Source organism: Epinephelus moara, chromosome 23 (genome assembly GCF_006386435.1).
Source record: "Epinephelus moara isolate mb chromosome 23, YSFRI_EMoa_1.0, whole genome shotgun sequence".
NCBI classification, from domain to species: domain Eukaryota; kingdom Metazoa; phylum Chordata; class Actinopteri; order Perciformes; family Serranidae; genus Epinephelus; species Epinephelus moara.
Genome location: NC_065528.1, coordinates 18,318,495 through 18,342,629, shown reverse-complemented (window position 1 = coordinate 18,342,629; position 24,135 = coordinate 18,318,495). Strand labels below are relative to the sequence as shown.

The following is a 24,135-nucleotide window of genomic DNA, read 5'->3' as shown; positions in this document are numbered from 1 at the left end:
GCACTGAAATATTTGGGCACATCTACTGTGTTTATACCTTTGTCACTCTCCCATTCTGTCGCTGTGTAGCATTGCTGCCGTTCATCCTGTCCTCACTCACCTTCAGGAAGGGCGACTCCTCCAGCATGCCGAGGAATTCTGGGAAATAATCCCCGACCTCCTCGTCCACCGCTCCCACCAGGCTGATCTGTCTCATTGCCCCGGCTCTGTATGTACCATTGCTGTACGTTTTCTTCACCTGCAGCCAACACAGGAGACACACAATATTAGACCATGACTTCAAGTAAAAGTCCAATATTTGTACTTTGAAATAGCAACATTTCTGAGAACCTGACATCTGTAAAACCATATTAAAACATCAAAAAGGCATTTCAAAACTTTAACAACAAAAATGAGACAAATTTGACTTTGTACAGTTTAATTTTCAATGTTGCAGCAGACTAACTGTTGTGATTGACAATTACATCATCAGGGAAAATCTATGAGATCACAATAATATACAGCGCCACTGTTGAAAACTGTAACCCAGCACATAGGTTTCATATGTGCACAGATGATATTAAAACAGCCATTTTTTGAGCCTACTTCTACTTCACTATACACAGCCCACTTGTGGTGCTGTTGTAGTAAAATAAAGTGAACTAGCTTGAGGTGGCATTTAATGATGCAATTCATATGTTTGTGATTAGTAATGTTCCCACCCTTCATTGTGTTTTGAGTAATTTATGTACAAATTTATGTGTCGATTAACTGATTTAAAAAGTTAATTATATTGGCATTTACTGAGCCCACAAACTGAAACAAGGTACTGCTCTTCCCCGAATCCCCGAATATGTTGTAATGGTAAAAGGTCTGCACTTGTATAGCGCTTTTCTAGTTTTCTGACCACTCAATGTGCTTTAACGCTACATGTCACATTCACGCATTCACACACTGGTGGCCAAGGCTACCATACATAGTACCACCTGCTACTCAGTAAACATTCACTTGCACTGTCACACTGAGGGAACAGCCATCAGGAGCAATTTTGGGTTCAGTATCTTGGCCAAGGATACTTCGACGTGTGTTTTTACACTGATATGGACATATGTGTCTGAAACAACTTATAAAACCTTATGATTATGATACACCAAGCACATTTATATTAGTAGGAAAATTATCAATAGACAATAGAGCAACAGGTTGCAGTGTAAAGTATCCATGTTTACATAATACAAATGCGTTTAGTATTGTTTTAATGCAATACAATCCAGAGAAACACGACAGCACACTGATGCTGTTAATCACTACTGGGTGTCAAAACAGACGCTCTGTGTGTGTGTGTGTGTGTGTGTGTGTGTGTGTTGGCGGTTTCACTTGATGTTTCTGCTCCACCGGTGTGACTCAATAGACTGTTTGCTGCTCTTCACTTGGCTGACAGAGCATAGAGAGAGTGTGTGTGTGTTAGCGTGTATGTGTCTAACGTGTCTCCCATACCCTTGGCCCTCAACAGTGTCTTTGTGTGTGTGCATAAGTGTGTGGTACGCGCAGCATGTGGCCTGCATGCTGTACTCTTGGCTGATCATGGTGTGTGTGTGTCTGTGTGTAGGCCAGATCCTTGGCCGCTCGCCTCTAGTGAGTCACCACTTGACAACAAGGCAGAGATAAAAGAAGAGGGAGAGAGAGGAGAGACAGACCAGAGGGGGGAGAGCGCGAGGACACGCTGGAGAGGAAGACTGAGGGGAAGAGAGACAGATGGAGTGGAAGAAGGAGAGAAAGTTTAGGAAGACAAGCTGTCAAAGAAACGTGGAGGGGAGGATGGAAATAAACGGGAGTAAGGAGGGAAGAGGGTGAGAATGTGAAAATGAAGATAACACTATTTTGGAAGATAAAAGAGAGATTAAAGACAGGGGAAGGAGAGAAGAGGACAACAGAGGAGGACACACCAGATAAGGAGGGAGGAAGAGAGATGAGGACAGGTTAGTGAGGATGGGAGGAGGGAGGCGAAGGAGAGGTAATAAAGATGGAAACAATGAATTGGGAAAAGACTGAAGGGGAAGGTGCTCAGCAGCTCCCAGGTACGTCCTTGTGAAAGACACTAACAGCTGCTCAGAGGCCAGTGGTGTGAGGCTGTACATCACTGCTGTTTGTGTGTTGCAGCCATTTGCTCCAGGGTGTTGCTTCTAATAAGGAATTGTTGTTGGTCCAGTAGTTTGGTTATTAATATTTATACAGGCTGGATAATTAGCAGAGAAAGGCCATAACAACTGGATTACAGGGGTCAGTGACAGTGAAATGTTCTTTAAATGTTAAAAGACTCATCACAGTAGACGGGATTAAGAGACACAGCTAATTATAGATGGTCATAATCAGCTTTAGTCCCTGTAATGTTTAGCAAACATTAAATTATTTCAGCACTTGTTGAGACTGTAACCTGGCAGATACTGATTGTTTTAAGGCCATACTGTTTTGTTATTTGGGATTTTAAAAAGAAATAAAAAGTTCTATAAGCCGATGGTGATTTTTTTCAGTGTTTTCTTTTTATTTATGACCAAGATTTTATGGAGCCAAACATTTTGCAGCGTATTGTTTACCAAACATTGATGTATTTGATCTTATGTCACTGAAGAGTTGCTTGCAGTGAATTCACTCAGTCCCTCCTTGCTATGTTTTCTCTTTCTCTGGTTATCAGACCACAAACGAGACAAGAATTAGCACACTGGGGCATCGGTGACTTAGTGGTAGAGCAGCCGCCCCATGTACAAGGCTGTTGCCGCAGAGGCCCGGGTTCAACTCCAGCCTGTGGCCCTTTGCTGCATGTCACTCCCTCCCTAGTTAACAACTGTTACTTAACTTAACTTAACATATAATCATCACCGGCACGCAATGGGCCACAAAGGATTTATCCACTGCATCCTCCAAAGTCTGGGAAAGAAGACTGGTATTCAAAGCTGCATTTGAAGGAGCCTTAGTTGCACCAATGTGACGCAATCTGTCTTCAAATGCAGCCTACAAAAGGCTGCAGCCCCTGAATTGAGACACAGCTAAAGTGATTCGAGGCTGTAGCTAGCTAACTTTGCATAAACATGAACATGAATTAGCCACAGCCATGAGCGTTTGGTTGCGGTTACCAGAAGGCTAAAATAGTAAAAGTCTTCCTTTTTTGGGTTGCTCTGCAGTGTAGGCAGTTGTTGTCAATGCTAGAATAGCAACTTTGTCTGCAGCACTCTCTGCTGTTGAATCAGGCTTTCAGTAAAGGGAAGTGCACGTGTATCTGCATTTGTAGAACAGCCGATAGTAATGCCCTCTCCCCGAAATGACCTGTGATTGGCCAAAGTCTCCCGTAATGGGCTAGATTTTCTAAAGCCTGACAACAGAGCCAAGAGGAGATGCAGAAATCTAGTTTTCTCTCAGTCCACTTGAATTACAATACGCTCAAAGGTTATTATGGGAAAAATAAAACTGCCTTCCCCTGCTTTAATTTAAAATAATATAAAAAACGAGAAAAGCAGCAAATCTACACATTTCACAAGCTGAAACCAGTAAATGCTGAAAATTATTGTTTGAAAACTAACTTAGAGGACAAATAGGAAATTAATCAACATTTTGGATAATCTATTGATCAGCTAACTATTAATCTACTTATCGTTTCAACCCTAGTATACAGAATATGTTGTTATGGCTCAGTGGATGAAGCAACCTGTCCACATTGCAGGTATAGGACATAGAGTTGATACCCTTAAAAGTCAGCGTGTTGTCCTATCAGCAGTGATGTTCACTTGTAAATTGGTCTCATTACATGCATGAAATGCCTTGGTGTTTTAATCTGTGATAAATTAACAAAATAAATCACTTCATCATGCCCACACAGGCCGAGCCATGTGGCTGTGTTTGTTTGTTCACTTCATTTCACTGCATCCGTGCCACGACACTGTGTAATATCCTCCTAAGATGATGATGATGACTAAAAGCTTGAAATACTCACTCGGCGCGCGTAAACACATCGCAACTTTAAATAGTCGCACTGAGTCAATGACCTAGATACTGAGAGGGAAATGTGTTTGTGTGCACACATGGATTCAAACGCCTTCGTGCTTACAAGCACTTGTGTTCCTCAGCCAGTACGTGTGCATCTTGAGTGCAGGCATTCATCTTCCCGTGTACTTATAACTGTGTGTGCTTATGAGCATCTCTTCTTTTCCTCTTCCTATGTATCTGTGAGTTTACACGATGCATAATTTAGCAGAAGAATAACCCCCACGATGTTAGCAAAGAGAAGTCTCTCATGATCACAGGAGGAGTATTAGGAAACACTACCTCGGCCTCAAATAAACAGATAAATTTAACAGTGACTCACTCGCATTCTCAAACACACACACACACACACACAGTTTGTCTATAATATGTGAAGGCAAACAGAAGGAAACAGGAAATGTGACAGACTTCCTCTGAGCGCTACTGTTCAAGATGCTCCAGTACTTCCTCGCCTCTGTGTACGTGCGTGTAAACACACTTTGTGAAAACAAATGACCAACATGGAATTTACTCGTTTCTTTTACTGCTAAACTTAAAAAATAAGCAACAAAAAGACACAACTTTGTGTCTAAAATATACTGCATCTCATTTGGTATTCCAGGTCAGCAAATTCTCAAGATTAAAAGGCCGACATCATTATACATAATTATCATCGCTGTCATCTCCCGCCTGCTGTCACTTTCCTCTGCTAAACGCGGTACATCTTTAAGTCTAACTCCCTCTCTACTTCCCACTTTATGTTTAACTCTGATTATCTCTTTTCTCTGTCAGCCTCTTCGTCTCCTCCTCTGCCTCTATCCCTTACAATGCTCACGTCCCCCGTGGGAAGTCTATTAGATCTCTCTTTTCCTGGTCTGCTTTCCGTCTCTGGTGCAGCCACTGTAACCACTTGTTAATTCTATAACAAGTTCCCCTCCTTTCATCAACACATCCTCCACTCTCTCTAGCTGAGTTCATGGCATGACATCATCTCGCTGACCTCTCTAGGACCTCAGTGTGTCTGTGTGCTTCTTCCTCTCTGCCAGCTCTGTGCGTCTCTCTTCCTTAATCATTATCAGTCTCCAGAGAGCTAAGTCTATTAGTCTATTACTGTGCCTGTGTCACAATAAAGTTTTCTGGCTGCTGACTACAGGCACAATCGCACAAACTTTTCTTACATAATCCTTTACTTCTGTAACCCACATACACACACACACACATGTGAATGCACAAAAACACTTTGAATTACTGTAATGTAATGGTTGCTTTAAACGCTGCAATGCGAGACTGATGCAAACTCTAGGCTTGTTTTGTAAACACTGTGCTGGAGATGGTTGTGAGGCCAAGTGCAACAGTGCTGCCCTCAGGTCAGAGTATATGAAAGTGCAGGATGTCTACAGTGGTGGAGTCAGATAAGCTGAAGCTGGCTAATAACTTTCTCAGCTGAGATGATGTTTAACCCGAAACTGTGGAACAGTAAACAGCTAATCAACTGATGTAAACAAGTGTTTTTGTCAAACAGAGCGCCAAAAATTCAAAAGGGATTGTTGTTTGTTTCAGACAAATACTATTTCCTCATGTTCCTTGCCTCTTTGTCTTTGTATTCTGGTACAATATATTTTCTTTTCAGCCGATCAGGATAATATTCTGTTGATAAAAGATTTCTAATAAATTCATCAGTAATCTGCTGGGTGCCTGGGTTAATATCTCTGCTACAAACGGGTCATAGATCTGATACAATACTGCAGTGCACCAAAACCTGTTGAATCATTACTCTTATCATTACTACTAAACCATCTGACAGAACAACTGAGATTAAATTTACAACGGAATTCAAATGAGTCGCAGTCCATATTCCTTTTTCCAGTCATGCCCCTAAACGTGCTAGCTGTTAGCGAACTGGTTTACATTACAGAGCATTGTTGTGAATGCTCTTATACAGCTATGAGACTAAATGCATGAGCAGGGTGGGCTGGGGACATAAGTTGGCCCTGGCAATTAACGTCTGGCGAGCCCCATTATGTCTGCTTGACCTGCAACATTACATGGGTGGATCCACTTGAACGTGCAGGGGGAGGTGACAACAATCGGTACCAATGGCTGCCTTACAGTATAGTTAGCCTGTTCCAACATCAATTATTTTACCACAATTTTTTCCCCTCACATTCCTGGTAATGGCCTTGTGGCCCCTTGGGGGACAGGTATGGTGGGGCGTAGATCATCGGTTTATGTAGGACAAGAACATCTATTGTTATAATTGGCTTGTGGGGCACAAGAAAGGTTATTTAGAGGCATCTGTTCCTTTACCATCAATGCACAGCTGGTTCCGGCTCATACTAATGTTAGTTATTACTTCATTGCAAAGACACAAAAATGGGGGCGGAAAACGATAAACTAAGATGAGATGTCATGACACGGTCAACAATTATCTTGTTCAGGCTATGTGAGGACATGTGGACACTCATGGTGGCAGTTCAAGCACACATATTCAGATTAATATCATATTAAAAAGCTGCAGTCTGTCCTTCTGCCTTATATTAATCTGATGTCGTAACTAAATTATTGCTTAGCGACTAAACCGGAAAGACCAAATTACCTCACTGCCGGAGCACATCATGTATTGACTGTCGAGCTGCAGTTGCCCTGAGAAAATAGAGTGCTGTAATCTTCTATAATCCTTAGCACCGCTGAAAATGCCTTCAGTCGGGTACTGAATACAAAACACTCACACGCAGCCTGAGCGGCAGCAGAGCAACTTTGATACCTGCAGTCAAATTGTGAATACACACACACACACACACAGAGCTCATTATCAAGTGAAAACGTACGCAGGTGATTGTGTCTCATACTCCAGCAGCACAGGGATAAAACCAAATCTATACAGGAGAATAAATGCACCAAACACAGCAAAGAACATTGGAAGCCGTTTTCCTCTCTCTCTCTCTCTCTCTCTCTCTCTCTCTCTCAAACACACACACACACATTACAAAAAGCAGCTGTCCAGCAACTGGAACAGAGAGCCAAACAACAGAGTGGAGGGATAAAAGAGAGGGAATGACAAACTAACACAGAGGGAGGGAGACACTAAAGAGAGGGAGAGCTGGAGAGAAAGAAAGGTGGAGGAAAAATGTGTGAGAGAAATCATTAATCTGCCTCTATGTGTGTGTGTGTGTGTGTGTGTGTGTGTGTGTGTGTGTGTGTGCCCGTGTTGTGTATATATATCAGTGTGCATGCTCACATCTGTTTGTGTGTGTGTGTGGACTGTATGTCTACTTCCCAAGGTCACTGCTGAGAGCTGGAAGGGAGGGGGAAAAAAATTAACAAGACCAGTGGACAATGACGTTAGCCCTGCAAGGAACACTACTCTTAAAGGGACAGCTCTGGACACAGGTTTGCGGGGAAAACTCCTTTTACACAAAGGACGATTTAAGGGTTTAATTCATTCATTATTTTCGGTATAATTTATTCAGACACATGCCGAGATCAAAGATGTGTTTGTCGAAGCAGAACTGGCCAAAACTGAAACAAACACACGGAATAACATTATGAATATTTCATAATAAGAAAGAAAATAGCCAGGAGGAGAGCGATAGAGAGCATAAACTCCTCTACCCCCTGTAGTACCACACACACACACACACACACACTCTCCCACAGTGAGGTAGCCTGCACTCACATTGAAAACGAGCAGGCAGTATCTCAATACAAAGCCACTCAGGAGGTTTGAGGCAACAAAGGGCTTTTCATTAGTGTACTATGGACGTGGGACAGCTCTAAATGAAGAGGTCTAGCTGTGTCGCTGTGCTCGCGGGAGACAATCCGGACAGACACCAGCAGCAGCACACACACATTTCTTGTTTTTCCAGTTGTCCTCAAAAGGTTGTGCAGTGCGTTGAGAAGTGGGTGAGCGGCTGCCATACTTGTGCTTTTGAAAAGAGAAGAAGAAAAACACCTTTTTGTGTTGGTTTTGACTCTCTAACCCGACTTGCTGCGAGCAGTCATCTCTCACAGTCTCACTTCTTGCTTTAACATCCTCCTGCTTCCTTTCCTGTCACCTCTCTATTCTGATATCAACCTTTCTTCTTCTGCAGCTCCTCACTTTCTCACCACCTTTCACCCCTTGTATCTGAGCTGACTTCCCTCCTCTTTTCACTATCTCACATGCTGTCCTCTTGCTTCCCCTTTCTTGCTCTCACTTAAACTTTTCTTTGTAAGATTAAGAGGGAGCTGAAGTGAGAGCAGCAGTCCCCACCTGCACTCTGCACACAACTCTGCTGTCATTGTTAATGTTGTCATCTACTCGGAGAAATCAAGATATCTGTATCAATGCCAAAAGCTGTTAAAGGCTGGACAGACTGAGGCAGATGCTCGAACCAGATGGTTAGAGCCTCAAAAATACAACTTTCTCACTCTCACACAGCAGTCATCCGGTCTTTATTCCCCCCAATATTCCTCCATCCTCTCCTTTAACTTGTACTGTAGCTAAACCTCTCCATTCATCTCTAAGTTTCTGATTGTCTCTTTGTAATGTTTCCTTGACCTTTGCTAACGCATACAGAACATTGACCCAGAGGTCGAGCCATTCAATGACTCAACTCTCTTTCTGTTCATATGCTGTATAATAACAGAAAAATCACAAAGCAGCAAAATATCTTTGACGCAAATCTTTGTGAAAAACAAAGTATTTATAGTCCAGCTCCAGATTCAGGCTCAGGGGTGATTGTGCCTTTGTTGTGTCTGCCCTCAAACTGAGGAAGAGGATCCCTCTCCTGATCAGATCTGCCCCCTCCATTGGCTCTTTAAATCCTACAGTAGCTCAAAACCTACTTTCATAAATTAGCGTTTAAGCCCCCCTGCCGTGGCTTTCTCTGATGTCTACCTGTGTGTGTTGTCTCTAAATGTATGGGCTGTGTACCTGAGAGTTACGTTGCCTCTCATGTATATGTCTTTAGCGACTTATTCCTTTCCTACAGCACTTTGGTCAACGTGAGTTATTTTTAAATGTGCTTTATGAATAATTTGAGTTGAGTTCTACAAAAGTCAGACACGCAAATACTAAGCTGAATTTATAAAAACAACCAAAGCACACAACAGACACAAAGCTACAGAGTCTTGAGCTAAAACTCATTCACAAACAATGATGTTTTTCCCTGCACCACACCAGGGCTGCAACATGACACATTTCAGTCGAAACTAAGGTGTGAGTACATGCACGTGTGCACCCAGTGGTTCCCAACCTGAGAGTCACCCGATGAATCGAAGAGGTTGTGAGATAATTATCAGGAAGAACTTTCATCTGTTTATTTTTTGACTCTGCTTAAATCCTTGCTTCTTTTGTTTCCTCTTTTTCTTGTAAAATACTGGAGAGTTTTACCTCTTTATGTCTTTCAAATATTCAACTAAAACAGTCTGAGAAGTAGGGTTGCAGTGATATATCAGTTTTGAGATATAATACTTGATGGTTATCATACCGTGTACATTTGCTGCATTATTTCCTGAGACGGTTATCATACCATGAAAATCTCATACCATTGCAATGCCACTTTTTCATAGAACTGCAATGATTGGTTGATTAATTGATAAGTCGACTGACAGAAAAACAATTGGAAACTTTTTTCGATACGCAACTATTTTAGTATTATTTTTAAGCAAGAAAGCCAAATGTTTGTCGTTTTTCATCTATCTTAAATGTGAGAATTTCATGCTTTCTCTTGCGATACTTGATAGTCCCAACTCTTGCACATCCACACCCCCACCCACACTCTCAGGTCTTTCTCTTCCAGTCACCTCACTGTCCCACCACCCATTCTGACCACCACGGGGTCTAGAGCCTTCAGCCGCTCTGCCCCACACCTCTGAAACTCCCTCCCACCGGACATTCATAGCATCAACTCTCTCTCCACTTTCAAATCGCGCCTCAAAACTCACCTCTCTCAAGTAGAAATAGTTGACTTTTTATCTGCTGTAATTTTCTCTATCTTTGCCTGTAAGGTGACCTTGAGTGTCATGAACGGCGCCTATAAATAAAATGTATTATTATTATTATTATGATTATAATAATAATAAACAGACTAGCTTTGGATTTCTGGACTGTTGGTTGGATAAAACAATTTGAGGACGTCACCTTGGGCTCTGGGAACTTACACAGAGCATGTTTGACAAAATGATTAATTGATAATGAAAATAATCATTAGTTGCGGCCCTAATGCACCTGTCTGTGCGTGTAAACAGATTTGATTTCTAGTGAGTGATTAGGAGGCCTCCACCTCCTCCTGTGTGACTGCATGTGTGAGAAAGTTGTGTAGACAGTTGTAACTGTATCGCACCGTCATTGTTTCCTGTTGCACTTCACCGACAGCGTGTTCCCACCGTCATATGACCTCAGATTATACCCACTGCATCATGTGACTTCAGGAGAGCAACAAGTTTAAGTAGTTTCTCAGGCCTAGAAGGCCTCAGATAAACACCTAGATGGTGTCTCAACAGTTCCTGTGTTCATGGGCAGTCGTGATAGTCAGTGAAATAGATACAGAGGACAGGATGTAAGAGGCTTGCTAGTTTGGACGTTGACCATTTCTACTTTTCATGTCTGTCAGCTCACCATCTGCTCTGTGCTCTTTTTTTCTACCACTCCAGAATAACCAAAGACAAAAACTGTGTAAATCAGCTTTTCAGATGAGCAATATGTCCGTTCAGTTGCAGTATTGTATCCCACCGATATCCCACCCGAACATACATATTCTCCCTCAAAGTGATGTTTGCATGTGTGTGTGTGTGATTGTGCCTGACTGACCTGAGAGTAGAAATTAACCATAGTGGTGGTTTCGATGTCCTTCTTTCCCAGTATTTCCATTTTGACCGGAGCTGATGGGAACTTGGTTGAGAAGTAGTCCAAGAAGTCCGGCAGGTAGCTGGCTTCTCCGTGGACGATTCCCATGACGTAATGAGCTGCCTGGAAAACAAAGACAGCAATGAAATCTACAAAATAAAACCACCGAAACAAATTCTATAAGGGTAAAAATAGCACACACCCCTGTCCAGATAGTGGCGTTGTCTAGTCTTATCTTTGATCTGACATGCATGACCTTGCTGTCTGGCTTGCTGTAACCATTGCATTGGTTGGCTATATTGTTACATACCATTGCAAAATGTCACTGTAGCTGAATGTCAAAAGTGGCTGTGCATGGTTGGTGTCTGTATTCATATTTGCTCTCAGGGGTGTAGTGCTGCTGGAGCGCACTGGATCGATGCGCTCCTCCAAGAGAGGAAGCAGAATATTTACAATTTGCATACCAGTAATCCAGTTGAAATTCATGTAGACTTTTTTAAGCACTTGAGGATCCAATGATCACTTGAGTATATTAAAGCTGTGTATACTAAAGGAATGATGTCTCCGGTAGATTTAATGTCTGATCTCTGTCACACTGTATTTGAAGAATATTAGCTAGTGTTTGCCATCACACAGATGATTAAGAGTCCCACAGGTCTGATTTTGTTTCTCAGTCTTTCAACCTATTTAATCAGAGTTTTGGGATCTAAGTAGCTTCAGTGTACCTGGGTAGAACACTTAATATAACAGGAATGATTAATTTGGTGCACTGCATCCACTTCTTGTAATGTCTGATGTGATTTGTAGCGTTTGTAGTAAGATTTTTTATTTAGTTAAATGTTGTTTTGTAGTTCCGTATTATGCATGTATGTGAGACAGTTGACTTCATGCCTCCCAGTTCCAAAACTTCAATTCTTTTTCTGACAATAAAGTGAATCCTTATTTTGCGTCACGCAAGAGAGACAATTCCCATGAGCTACCTGAAACACAAGGAAAGTAATGAAATGGGGGGGAAAAACACCCACCTAAACAAATTTTTAGTGTTAAAAATAGCAGGTGCACCAGACTGCACTGAACTCAACACCAACTGATCAATTGAGACGTTGCATTGACCAAATATTTTCTGTTATTGACTGAATTTTTTTTAACCATTAAACTTTATTTGAAGAATATTAGTTTTTATTAGTAGAAGAATTTGTGCAAAGAATAAAAACTTTCGAAACAAATGTACTTTTCCTTAATTTCCCTTGCACCCCCTCTACATTTGGATAAATCTGCAATTCATCATGACTTAAAAGTTTTACAGATATGAAAAATAGGCTCCAAAATCTACAGTTTTGCCTCTCCAGAGTTAAAGAGACCATATACGGTTTTTAAAGCAATAATATAGCAGCAAACACTAATTTGTGAAGGTAACCCCGGGGGTGGGGGAGCCCTTCTGTGCAGAGTTTGCATGTTCTCCCCGTGTCAGTGTGGGTTTTCTCGGGGTGCTCCAGCTTCCTCCCACAGTCCAAAGACATGCAGGTTAATTGGTGACTCTAAATTGCCCGTAGGTGTGAATGGTTGTCTGTCTCTATGTGTCAGCCCTGTGATAGTCTGGCCACCTGTTCAGGGTGTACCCCACCTCCCGCCCAATGTCAGCTGGGATAGGCTCCAGCCCCCAACTCTTGAAACGAGCCACATCTTAGTGTGCGTCCTGCGTGTGCTGTGGTACTTAAACAAATAGCACTACACCCCTCCTTTTAAATACATAATCCATAATCTTGTTCTGTACGTACTGAAAATTACTTGATGACGATTGTGCTATTAAATATCTCTTATCATCATTAAAAGAATAAACATTTAAATGACAGGTAATAATAGTTTATGACAGAGTTTTTTACACCCCTGTCTGACAAAATGAAGGACAACCAGAAAGTCCAGCGCAACTTCTGGATCAATCTGATCAATATCTCTGTCATACCTGTGACGAGTCCTCGCTGAAAGCCAAGGTGACAAACTCCTGGGCAAATCTCTGCCTCTGGCCCAGGGAGAGTGAGGACAGCTGGGACATGTAGGCGTGGGCCACCAGGGCCCCTCCGTTCGGCTGGTGCTCTATGTGGATGTAGGGAGCAAACTCCAGGCCAGCCATGCCGGGATAGCTGCACTGCGGTGAGAGTTTGGTTGGGGAAGGCTGAGGTGTGGTGCAGTTTAAGAGAGATGTGGGGGTGAGAGTAGGAGAGGAAGGTAAATGATGTGCAGTTTTGTTGTTGGGTGGAGGGTAGACAGGTAGAGGGGACTTGAATGGAGACAGGGAGGAGTTGTGAGTGGGATTGGAGGATGAGGGAGAGGAGGTGGGAGGTGGAGAGGATGGAGGGAGCAGAAGCAGGCCGGCGCAAATGGTCTGGCAGGAGCGGTGGTACATCTTCACTCGCTTGTGCTTCTCCCCCTCTTTGTGTTTCTTCTTCTTTTTCTTCTTCACTTTTTTGATTTGCAGCTCCTCAGAGTTGATCTTGGCTTTCTCTTTTTCATCTGGACAAAGTGACAGAGAGGGAAGGACCGGATTATTTAGGGAGGAGACTTTTCACAGGAGGAGACATCCTTAAAAGATCAACACGGGCATATGAAAGGAATGTAATTCTGAAAAGGCTTGAAGGGAGCGGGGAGACACATCACTCATGCAAGCTTTGAAAAAAGGTCTATTCAAGTCTGCTGTCTGAAGTGTGATGGATCAACAAACCAATCACTGGCCCCTTTTCATTCCCCTGCTGTAAGGAGACACTTTTCACTGTACGTTACAGTGAATCAGGTCCTCTTGCAAAGACGAAAAGCTCAGAAAATCTTCCAGTAAAATAAGGTGAAGAGAAAAACTGAGAAGCTGCAGTGAGGTGCTGATTATGCTCGGTTAATACGAGACTTCCACCCAGATTCTTGTATTATTTACTTTCCCTGTTTTTAACGATCAAAACAAACTGATACCTGATTAATTCCCTATTTAAAAAACAATAACACCAAAAATAATGAGTCCTAACTATTTTAAGTAAGCGTAGACAGATGACTCACAGCCTCTCCCAGATGGTGTGCATCTCCTGGGGTGCATGCATAAAATAAATTGAAGTGCCCTGAAATGGCATCCCTAGAGAAAAGCAGATATGACTAAGCCAGGAAACAAGCTTTCGAGTGGCATATCTGAACAGAGATAATACCGTACATGGTGGACCGTCTCCCTGACGCCTGAGGCAGGACAGAGTGGAACATGCAAATTTATGCACAGTGCTACTGTACGTATTTGTGTGTGTGTGAGTGAGTGTGTCAGGGCTGTTCACATCTATTTGGAAATGTGTCGCTGGCTGGTTCGTTCTCGCCCAGCCGTTGTGTAAACAAGTGGACGTGTATACATTCAGTTTATATGTCTGTGTGTATATGTGAGTCACTTTGGATAGCTGCTGCTTCAGCGTAATTCAAATATCAACTATTATCTCATTCACACACACACACATATACACCTTCAGTTTTGTTTGTACCTCACACACACATTTATTGCCAGATAAGGCAGGAAGAAGAGACAGAGTGAAAAGAAGGCGGGGGAGTAATTCGTAGATGTAATGGGATTATGTCTCGATGCAGAAAAGTCTATAACGGGAATTTTTAAACTAAATTCTCGACATTATTGCCTGAAAATGTGCGTCACTGCATTGTGTTAACGTTCTGTATGGTCCGTCCATTTGCTACTGCTATTGTATTAAAAAAACAAACAAGGGCTGCATTATTGCTGGGAACGTAACAAGTTGTCGTTAACTTAAGTAACGCTCACTTCACCTCGTCTGTGACCATATGTGTGTGGATGGAGTGGAGCCCTGCCCTCAGTGAATAACAGAAAGCAGGAGAAACTAGTGCCACCCAAGCACCTAGGAACAGCATCAGGCTTTAAAACCAATTTGACATAGTGGCCAAACAGTGAATACAACTTGTGGGTCCATCACGTGATGCCATTGGGCCCAAAAATACTTTTCTCCATGGACTGACTGTAAATATGGATTCATTTTTTTTTTGCGTCACAACCCCGTGAAATGACTCATTTCCCTATCTGTCTGATAACATTTAGAAAGTCTAGAAGCCTAGCTGCACGATTTTATCCCCATTCAAGTTAGCAGAGCGCTAAACCGGGTGTTAGACGCTCAGCCTGCATAAGTCTGAACCTCGTTTATCGTCCACAGAACGAGGCTGCACGCCAACATTTTCAGAACAAAATAAAACAGGCTGCAGTGAGAGTCTCTCTCCATGGGATATTTAAAAATAGTGGGTTTGTGCATTTAGTCCTTCCCAGGCAAGCTCAGGGGTTTAGTGTTGCCAGAGCCCTTTCTTTTTCTCTGAGGCAAGCTCAGGGGTTTAGTGTTGCCAGAGCCCTTTCTTTTTCTCTGAGGGAGGATTAGAATATATGCAGTTCACATTATCCGGTCAAAATTAATATATAAGCGCTTGAAAATCCACTCATTACTAAAAGTGTATGTCATACAAAAACTAAAGTGATGGTCAAAGTTGTCACAGTAAAATTTAAGGTGTGCTGATGGACTCACGTCATGAACTCATGCACTGAGTAACATTACAAGTTAACGTTCCACCTTAAAAGTCACCAGCAGTCGGCCCAGTGAATTAAGTTATTTTTCTCAGACTCCAGCTGCTGTGAGAGGCAGCAAAACATCTTTTCATTTTATAGTTACAGTTTACTAATATAACTCTCCACAGTATGAACAGTGGTTACATGAGCCTCAAAACCAGCCACAACTCAGCCCTGGGCAGAGTGACCATCCTCTATTGACCAATCAACAGACTGCAGTGTTCACAGCTCCACCTTTTAGCACCAGATCTGTGTGCTAGGTACCCCAACAGAGGGGGACCAAAAATGGGGACAGTACGGAACAGTTCCATTGGTACCATCCACAACTTTTCACAGTGGAAATGGGAAAGACGCGTACTGAACTGAACCGTACTGCTCGGTGGAAACAGGGCTTAAGGGCCCAATGATGCAGAAGCAGAAAAGGAAACCTGAGTAATTTCACACAGGGAAGTCAAACTTTTTTGCATCATGCTCCACTGAGCAACTTTCATATAGGATGAACAGGGGCCCCGCCTCCTTTCTGTACCCAGTTCTCTTGATACATGCACGAGCGACCATAAATGACAGCAAACCCTGGTAAAGACTCTTACACTGAGACTGTGCTGAAATTAAATGAGTCTACATAAATAAGGTACGTATCAAAGGTAGTAATAAAATATTATTCATCTTTTTTGGTAGGGGAAACACTGTTTTACAAGTAGTAACACAGTGAGAGAAAATCGCATAGAATATCAAAAAAATATGATGCATCAATAATCATTTTATCATGGCATAATCTCCCTCTAAATCAGAATCAAATTGTGAATGCCTAAATGTTCCCACCCCTAAGAGACAGTAGTAAAGAGTGCAATAAAGAGAGCAACAGCAAGAAGGTATTTGCAGTACAATACCTAAGCTACTAATCCAAAAGCTCTTTAACCAACAAGTCACCCCTCCCCCAATTCTCCCTGCATTACACACACACACTATCACATGTTTATTCACAGACCTTAACCCTCATCAATCCACAGAAGGGCTGCAAGATGCGGAGAAAATATGTGATGTGTGATAAATTTTTATTGGATATTGCGATGGTGATATGAAATGTAATAAACAGATCTAAGGATGATAGTCTCATGGCTTGTGCAAATTTCAGATATAGATACAGAAAATAAATCTTGTTTTTTTTTAGTAATAAAAGATCCTTTCAAACTTATGTTCAGATGACAATGATAAAAATATATCATATTAGACAAAGTTTTATGAGTGTTCTCGAGTATGTTAAACATTTGTGAGTGTGTTGTGTGCCTGCAGCTGCTACATAATAAAGCCTTCCAGCTGTGGCTCTTTCCTTCAACACTTATCGTGGGTAGATTCCTCAGAGCTGACAGGCTGTAACTGTGAAGCACATGTGTATGATGCACAGAGTGTATACATGTATACTGTGTTTTGTGAGCTTGTCTTGTGGCCTTTAGTTTACATATTCTGTTTGTTTTATCTTCAAGTCTGTGTGCCTTCTGTAATCCACTTGACTAGAAGTTAAAACTTGAAGTTAAGGATGACAAAGCAAAGCTGAAAGCTGAGGGTGAACAGGTGTCTACATGTATCAGACAGTTAACTTTAATGCTCTTAAAGACCTGTTAGGACACCTTTTAACTAAATTTAGGACTGATTTTTGGACAAATCATGTTTTACTTATTTAAGCATCACAGGTAAGAATTGCAGGCAAGTAGTATGCATGTGGTCTTGTGCAGAGGTAAGGGTTATGTAGGAATATGGTTATTAGAGTGAGTTAAGTTTAACTACATTTTGCCAACAGGTAAGTGCAAGAATGAAGTAAAATGATGATGATGATTTTAGTTTTTTGTTGTTTTTTTTAAATGTGTAACATTATAAATGTGGACTTTCACACAGAAAGGCTTGACTCATTTTTCACTCAAGGAAATTTAAAAATGGATAAATGAAATTAGATAAAACTTAAATTCAAATTTAAGACTATTTAATGTCTTTTATGGCCTTATTGTCGTTACACTGAATTTAAGACATTTTGAGACTTTTTAAGGACCTGTAAACACCCTGATAACTAACAGTCTAAAGCTATGATAGTCTTTTTTTTTTTCAGGATGCAACTGAAACACTGCACAAAAGAAATAGGCTTCATTGTAGACCAAACCAACACCAAACATAATTTTTTGGCCTTATCAAGAGCAGGGCTTCTTCGTTATCAATTACTATGCCCATTATCATGTATGTTAATTCATGTTTTGGTCTATAAAATGTCCAAAAACCCCGCCTGATATTTCAAATTGTCTTGTTTTGTTTGACCAACAGCCCAGAATCCAACCAAGTTAAATTCATTATGATATAAAACAGGGAAAGTAAAAAATCCTCACATTTTAATAGCTGGAACCAGCTAATTTTTGGCGTTATTACTGACTTAGGTACTTGATCATTATTAAATGGTCCATCGATCTGGATAGATATATCGATGCAATGATCAACAATCCAATATCATCGATGCAAAGTGAAAACATCGATTATTATTATCATTACAACTTTTATTTGAAAGTCTGTGTCACCGTCAAACGGCGGCAGGCAGATGGCAAGCAACTGAGATAAAGATGACGAGGATAACGTTATTTACTTGAGAATAAATCAGCAGTGTGGAAATATTTTCGATTTCAGAGAGAATACGTAGAGAATGGCGTATGTAAACAGTGCTGTTAAAAGATAAAACAGGACGTAACATTACCTGCCTGGTCTGGCATCTCACTCTGCTAACTTTTCACTACAGCAACATTAGCTTCTCTGTTTCAACAAAGTTCGGCTGAAAAATGTGAATGGAGGCTGAAATGAAACATTACTGTTCTGTCAGGAGATGCAGTGACTTAAACCAATGGTGAGTAAGAAAGACAATAACATTTAATGTAATTTGTTAAAGCAGCTGTGCGGAACTTTTTACCATTTATAAAACTGTCCCTAGTTCGTATCACCCCCTCTTGAAGATCCGCATATTTATTTGAACCCAACAGCGACAAAAAAGCCTTTCTCTATATGGCTATTTAGCGTAGCCTGGCTCGGGCTGGACACAGCGGAAGTCAGCAAACCAGAATAAAGCACCCGGAGACGGAAGTAAGTCTGCATGCCCGCAGCGGCCCGCAGCCATTAAACCACAGAAGAAGGAGCCGTGTTTACAGAGAGTGTTCTTCGAGTAAGCGGTACGCAAGGGGCATTGCTGAACACATAACAGTTTTATCAGATGTATCTATAAGGACTTGGTTGTACTTTCGATGTCATGGCGGATAAAGGAGCACCATCTAAAAGAAAAAGAACAGAAGAAGGCTAAACGGGACAGTGATAGGGCTCGAGCCCAAGCGCATGTAAACCTCGGTCGGGCATTCACCAAGTGGAGAGAGCTGAGAGATTTGAAAGGTTTTAAAACTGATCCCGAGTTGGCCCTTTTCCTAATCGACAGGTATGTAATTTTTGTTTTTATTTAGAGAATATACCGCAACTTGTTACACATTGTTTCACTTCAATATATGACGACATGGAAGTTATAAGCAAGCTAAATGTAACGTTAGCTGATGTGAACCGCTTTTATCTAGTAACGTTACAACAAACGGCACATAATTATCTGTGACTGTGACCATGAACAGAAATATACAGCAGGCAGTTGTCCTCAGTTTATAAGAAATTCAGAGCTACACCAGAACATTTGATTTTCCTCTCGCTCTCCAAAACAAATGCATGCGGTAACTGCCGGTTGCAGTCGAGATTTTACGAATGAAGCCAAAAGCCGGCTGCAGTCGGAATTTTACGACACCAGGCTGTGGGTGTCATACCGCTTCGACCAAAGGGGGTGCTATAATCAACAAAAAGGTAAAGTTCCGCACAGCTGCATTAAGCCATGAGTAGAGGGAAAAGATAAGCTAGCTGCTAGGCTAATTTATGCAATTTAAACATGCTTAAGCTAATGATCAGTGACTAGCAAAAACTTTTCTTTTTTTTATCCATGAACCTTGACAGTTGTTATTGAGCTGCATTTGGTACTTTTTTTAAACATTGTTATATTAATCCCTGTTTTCTGGCTGTTGGGAGAAATTTTCCTACAGCCCTTGACTATTTCTGCTCTGATCAAGAGTCATATGACCTGTTGTAGTACCCCTGACAGTATATTCCTCCCTGTTCACTCATTGTCAGCTGCTCTAAAAACAAAACAAAACTTTAAAATAAGCGGCTTATCTTGATCTGACAGGAAAATTAAAAAACCTGGAAATAAAATATCAAAACACCCAAAATTCTCAACTCCTACAGGAAATGAAGACCATAAAAGGGGAAGACAAAATTCTGAGAGGAGAGATAGAGAAAAAACTTAGATTTGTGAAACAGGAATATTATGAAACTGGCCCTAAAGCTACTAGACAACTGGCAAGGCGAATTAGGAAACAACAGGCGCTAAATACAATATATTTAAGGATTACTACAAAAACCTATATACACAACTACCCTCATCTAGTGAGAAGGCAAAAAGACACTCGATTTGCCAGCTATTGGAGAATTACAAAACAACGTCCTCACAGCTCCTATAACACCTGAGGAAATATCCAAGGCTATATCTAAGCTTAAAGCCAATAAAACCCCTGGAGGTAATGGTTTCCCATCGGAGTGGTACAGAACTTTTAAGGAGGAACTGATACCTCTCCTTGCAGCTTCCTTTAATTGGACTCTCAAAGAAGGCCACTTACCACCATCCTGGAAAGAGGCAATAAGGGGAGGGAAGTGAGCACAGCAGGAGGAGCGTGACAGCTGACGAGGAGAGTAAAAGTTTGAGTGATTTAGCTGTGTTTTACCGGATTTTTGGTGAGTTTTAGCAGAGTTTTGGTGGCGTTTTCTTTGTAAATAATATTTAGTGTTGTAAATAATAGTATTTGTGGTTTTTTGAGAGCTTTTGAGTTTTTTATGCCATGTTTTTGAGTGTTTTTTGCCGTGTTTTTGAGTGTTTTCACTATAGTTTGTAGTTTTGCCACCGTTTGTCTTTTCTTTTTTTTTTAACAATAGTTCGTGTTTTTATAGTTCATAGATATTGTCAGTTAAAGTTTTGTAAATACTGGAGGAGAAATGTCGAGGCGGTCGACGAGGGACAGGAGAGTCCCGTTGAGATTTGTGGATGAGGAGCATGGACTGGTGGAGTGTAGTCATCTCAACCACAGTAAATAATACAGTTTGTATGCCAGCTTTATTACAATAATGTTTTTCAGTATCTAGTGTAAATTTTCTTATTGGCTTGTTTTAGAACTGAGAATCGTTTTATAATCGAAATTGTCGCCCTCAGAATCGGAATTGATTCGTGAGGTGCCTAGAGATTCCCACCCCTAATGATGGGAGACATTTTGGGATATGTAATACCCAGGGAATGTAAAGTTATGTATCTTGGAAGTTTGAATAATTATGTTCTAGAAAAAGATAGATACTTAACCAGAATGTTATTGGTCACATGTAAAAAAGCAATAACAAGAAATTGGTGCAAGACTGAACCACCCACTATAACTCAATGGCTAGAGATCATAATAGAGATCTGCACCATAGAGAGAATGACCCATCAGCTTAGAATGAGAGAAAGCGTCTTGGTGACTAAGTGGGAGAAATAGACACAGTACGACACAGTGAATGATGCCTAAGGATTGACTGATTTGGATTTATGTACTCTGTTTGGGATAATGGATGCCGGTAACCATGACTGTTATTCTTCTGTTTTTTGTTTCTTACTTAACATATCTGTCCTAATTTTCTATCCAATTCTGCAATGGAATACATGATTCAAATATGTATCTCTTTGTTTAAATGTAATAAAGTCCAATAAAAAAATAAATAAAATTTTAAAAAAAACAACTTAACATTTGTAAAAATGTCCTTCATTAAGGCTACGCATTGAAAAAATGTCCACAAATTATGGATAATATTCCTCTCACATTTAAAAAAACAACTGGGATTTTTCCTTTATCTGCCTACACACAAATGCATTTGTATGAGAGTGATCCATTTGGCGAGACGGTCACGATGAGTTTAAGGTCAGATAAGTTCCCAGTCAAACACACACACACAGTGGGACACACAAACAAACAGCCTCAGTGGTAGTAGAGCAGCCTTACTGTCAGACTTGCTGCTTGCTGCTTATTGATTTCCTATGTTCCCTTTGGCGGCCTCCCTCTCTCTCTGTCGCCCTTTTCAATTGTAAACTTAACACTCTCCCACTGATTAAATTTCTAACTTCCCCTCCCTGACTCTGTCACTCCCAACGTTTGCAAACTTAACACGCTCTGATTAAATGCCTCGCTCACTATTACTGAAAACCTACTCTCTGGTGGGCAGAGTCTCCTCCTCCTCTCCCTCCATGTATCCCACAGTGTCTCTGTAACGGAGGTCCTCTCAGTCTCCATTACGTTATGTTAGAGCTTTCTTATTGGCGAAGCAGCTTTGCACAGCATGTGATGTTCCACAGTGAATTGATATATTTGCACATCTTGTTAATTTTGTACAGTAATATAATTGCACCTGAGTATAATGATGAGACAGGCAATTGTTACGTTTGAAAGCCTTTATTGAAGTTCTGCAGCTAATGAATGTGTGTGTACTTTCCTTAGGGGAAGTGGCGTGGTTCCCGGTGGTTGAATTGACCGCACCACCAGTGGATATAAAGCGGTGATTAGTGGAGCGCGGACATTTGTGTCAGGGCTCAGTTAAGCCAGTGACATAAACCACACAGAGAAGTTAAATGGAGTGGTTCGTTGAAATTAACATGAGTTGTGAAGTGGGTTTAAAGGTCCGGTCATATGCAAAACACTTATCTGTGCTCTCCTGTCTCCAGCTCCCAGGGTCCGCAACTAAAAGAGTCCCTGGGGAAACAAGCTACTCTTTTATCGTTCCGGGAGGGTTCCACCTGATAGGAGTGCGTGGGGGTGGTTTGTATTTGACAGGTTTAGATGGGCTAGCTTTAATGTGTGTTTTTATAAGTATTAAGTTTAGATGGATTAATTTATGTCATGTTAGTATTGTACTGTTAAGTGTATGTATATATTTTGTATTTAAATGTTGTACATAAAATGGGTCACTTTAAAGCACCCCTGTCTATGGTAGCACCCAAAGGTGGGCTCTATAAAAGGCTGCCTTGGCTTCGGCGGGAGGTTAGTAGTTGGTCCTGGTGGAGACTGCTGTGATTTGTGATGTGCTGCCATCATCACGTAAGATATTGTAAATAAATGCCCACAATTGGGATTGGCTTCATCTCCTGTCTCTGCCTCATCACTATCAGTCTTGGACGCTCACAAGGACTATCCGACACTCTATTATGATCGTAAACACACATGATTAAATTGCGGCCTGTCTGGCGGGATGACTGCAGACTTAATACACATTGACTCTTTTTATCAGCTGCTACCTCTCTCAATTCACCTCTCCAGCTCCTACACTCACACGGTGAAGATGAACCAACATTACAAGGGCGCCTGCATCCACCTCGCAGTATGAAGATTGAAAGAGTGAGCTGAATTATCAATCTGCATTTTCATCTGCAGACACTACCTACGTTTTGTGGCTTTCTTACAGTAGCCCTTTAAATATGTGATTGCGGCATACCAGCACAGAGACACAGAGTCTGAATCTGAATAAATCCGGCGTCCATGTATGGGCCTACATGTCAGTGTGTCTTGTGAGTGCATGACTGTTTAAGGTCAAGTCAAGTACAGAGAGAGAGACGGAGAAGGAGGCATTACGTTACAGCGCCAGGCAAATAATTCACTACCATCGAAAGGTTAACAATGAAACTCACCACAACATTCATAGCGTGGAGTTGTGGACACAAGATAACACAGACATATACACACAACAGAGCCAAACTAATACACCTGTAGGCCCTTCACATATCTGACTGTACTGGTGTGCAAGTTGGCGATAATGCACACAGACGTTATAGGACATAAATGTTTTATAGGTGTCATTTATGAGTTTTTAAATTATATCTTCATAAGTCAAGGTTTAAAAATCGTCTATGGTTTGAGTAAGGGCTGGCCAATATGAAGATATTATGTCATAATCGAGATATAAAACTATATATCATCTTAGATTTTGGATATTGTTGTATCGTGATATGGCATAAATGGTGTTTTTCCCTCGTTTTAAGGGTGCATTACAGTAAAGTGATGTATATTTATCAACTTACTAGACTTTTATTTGTTTTAATGCTTTCCTTAACCCACATTATTGATGATTAATCAAAAATCTCATTGTGCTAATATTTTCTGAAAAAACAACAATGTCATCACTACATTTGTGCATCAGAGAGGGTTTTGGTCAGAAATATTATATTCAATTTTGCCTCCCAGTCCTAGCATTAATGAAGTTAAAAATATCTATGTATATATCGTGTATTGAGATATAGCCTAAAAATATCGTGATACATTTTCAGAACATATTGCCTAGCCCTCGTTTGAGTCACAATGGCGTTTACTGTTCAAAATGTACTGTTATTTTATACTAGGGATGCACCGAAATGAAAATTTGTGGCCGAAGCCGAAGCTGAATAAAATTAAACGCTTGGCCGAATACCGAGTACCGAATACCGTTGTTTAGTTTTTGCAGATGAACCCCCTCCAGATTAGTGTTGTCACGGTACCAAAATTAGGACCCACGGTACGATACCAGTGAAAATATCGTGGTTCTGAGTAGTATCACGATACCA

The 24,135-nt window shown here is 41.1% G+C and overlaps 1 protein-coding gene across 1 annotated transcript in view; it reads right to left on the bottom strand.

The window, feature by feature from the left end:
* The window catches only part of LOC126384722 (lysine-specific demethylase RSBN1L-like), a 61,535-nt gene that overhangs the window by 21,568 nt on the left and 15,832 nt on the right, over positions 1–24,135 (bottom strand). Inside the window, exons 3-5 of the mRNA XM_050035948.1 lie at positions 12,786–13,333; positions 10,787–10,945; positions 101–238 (exon numbers count right to left, since the gene is read on the bottom strand). Coding sequence (XP_049891905.1) covers positions 101–238; positions 10,787–10,945; positions 12,786–13,333 — 845 coding nt within the window. The remainder of the gene's footprint in view (positions 1–100; positions 239–10,786; positions 10,946–12,785; positions 13,334–24,135) is intronic.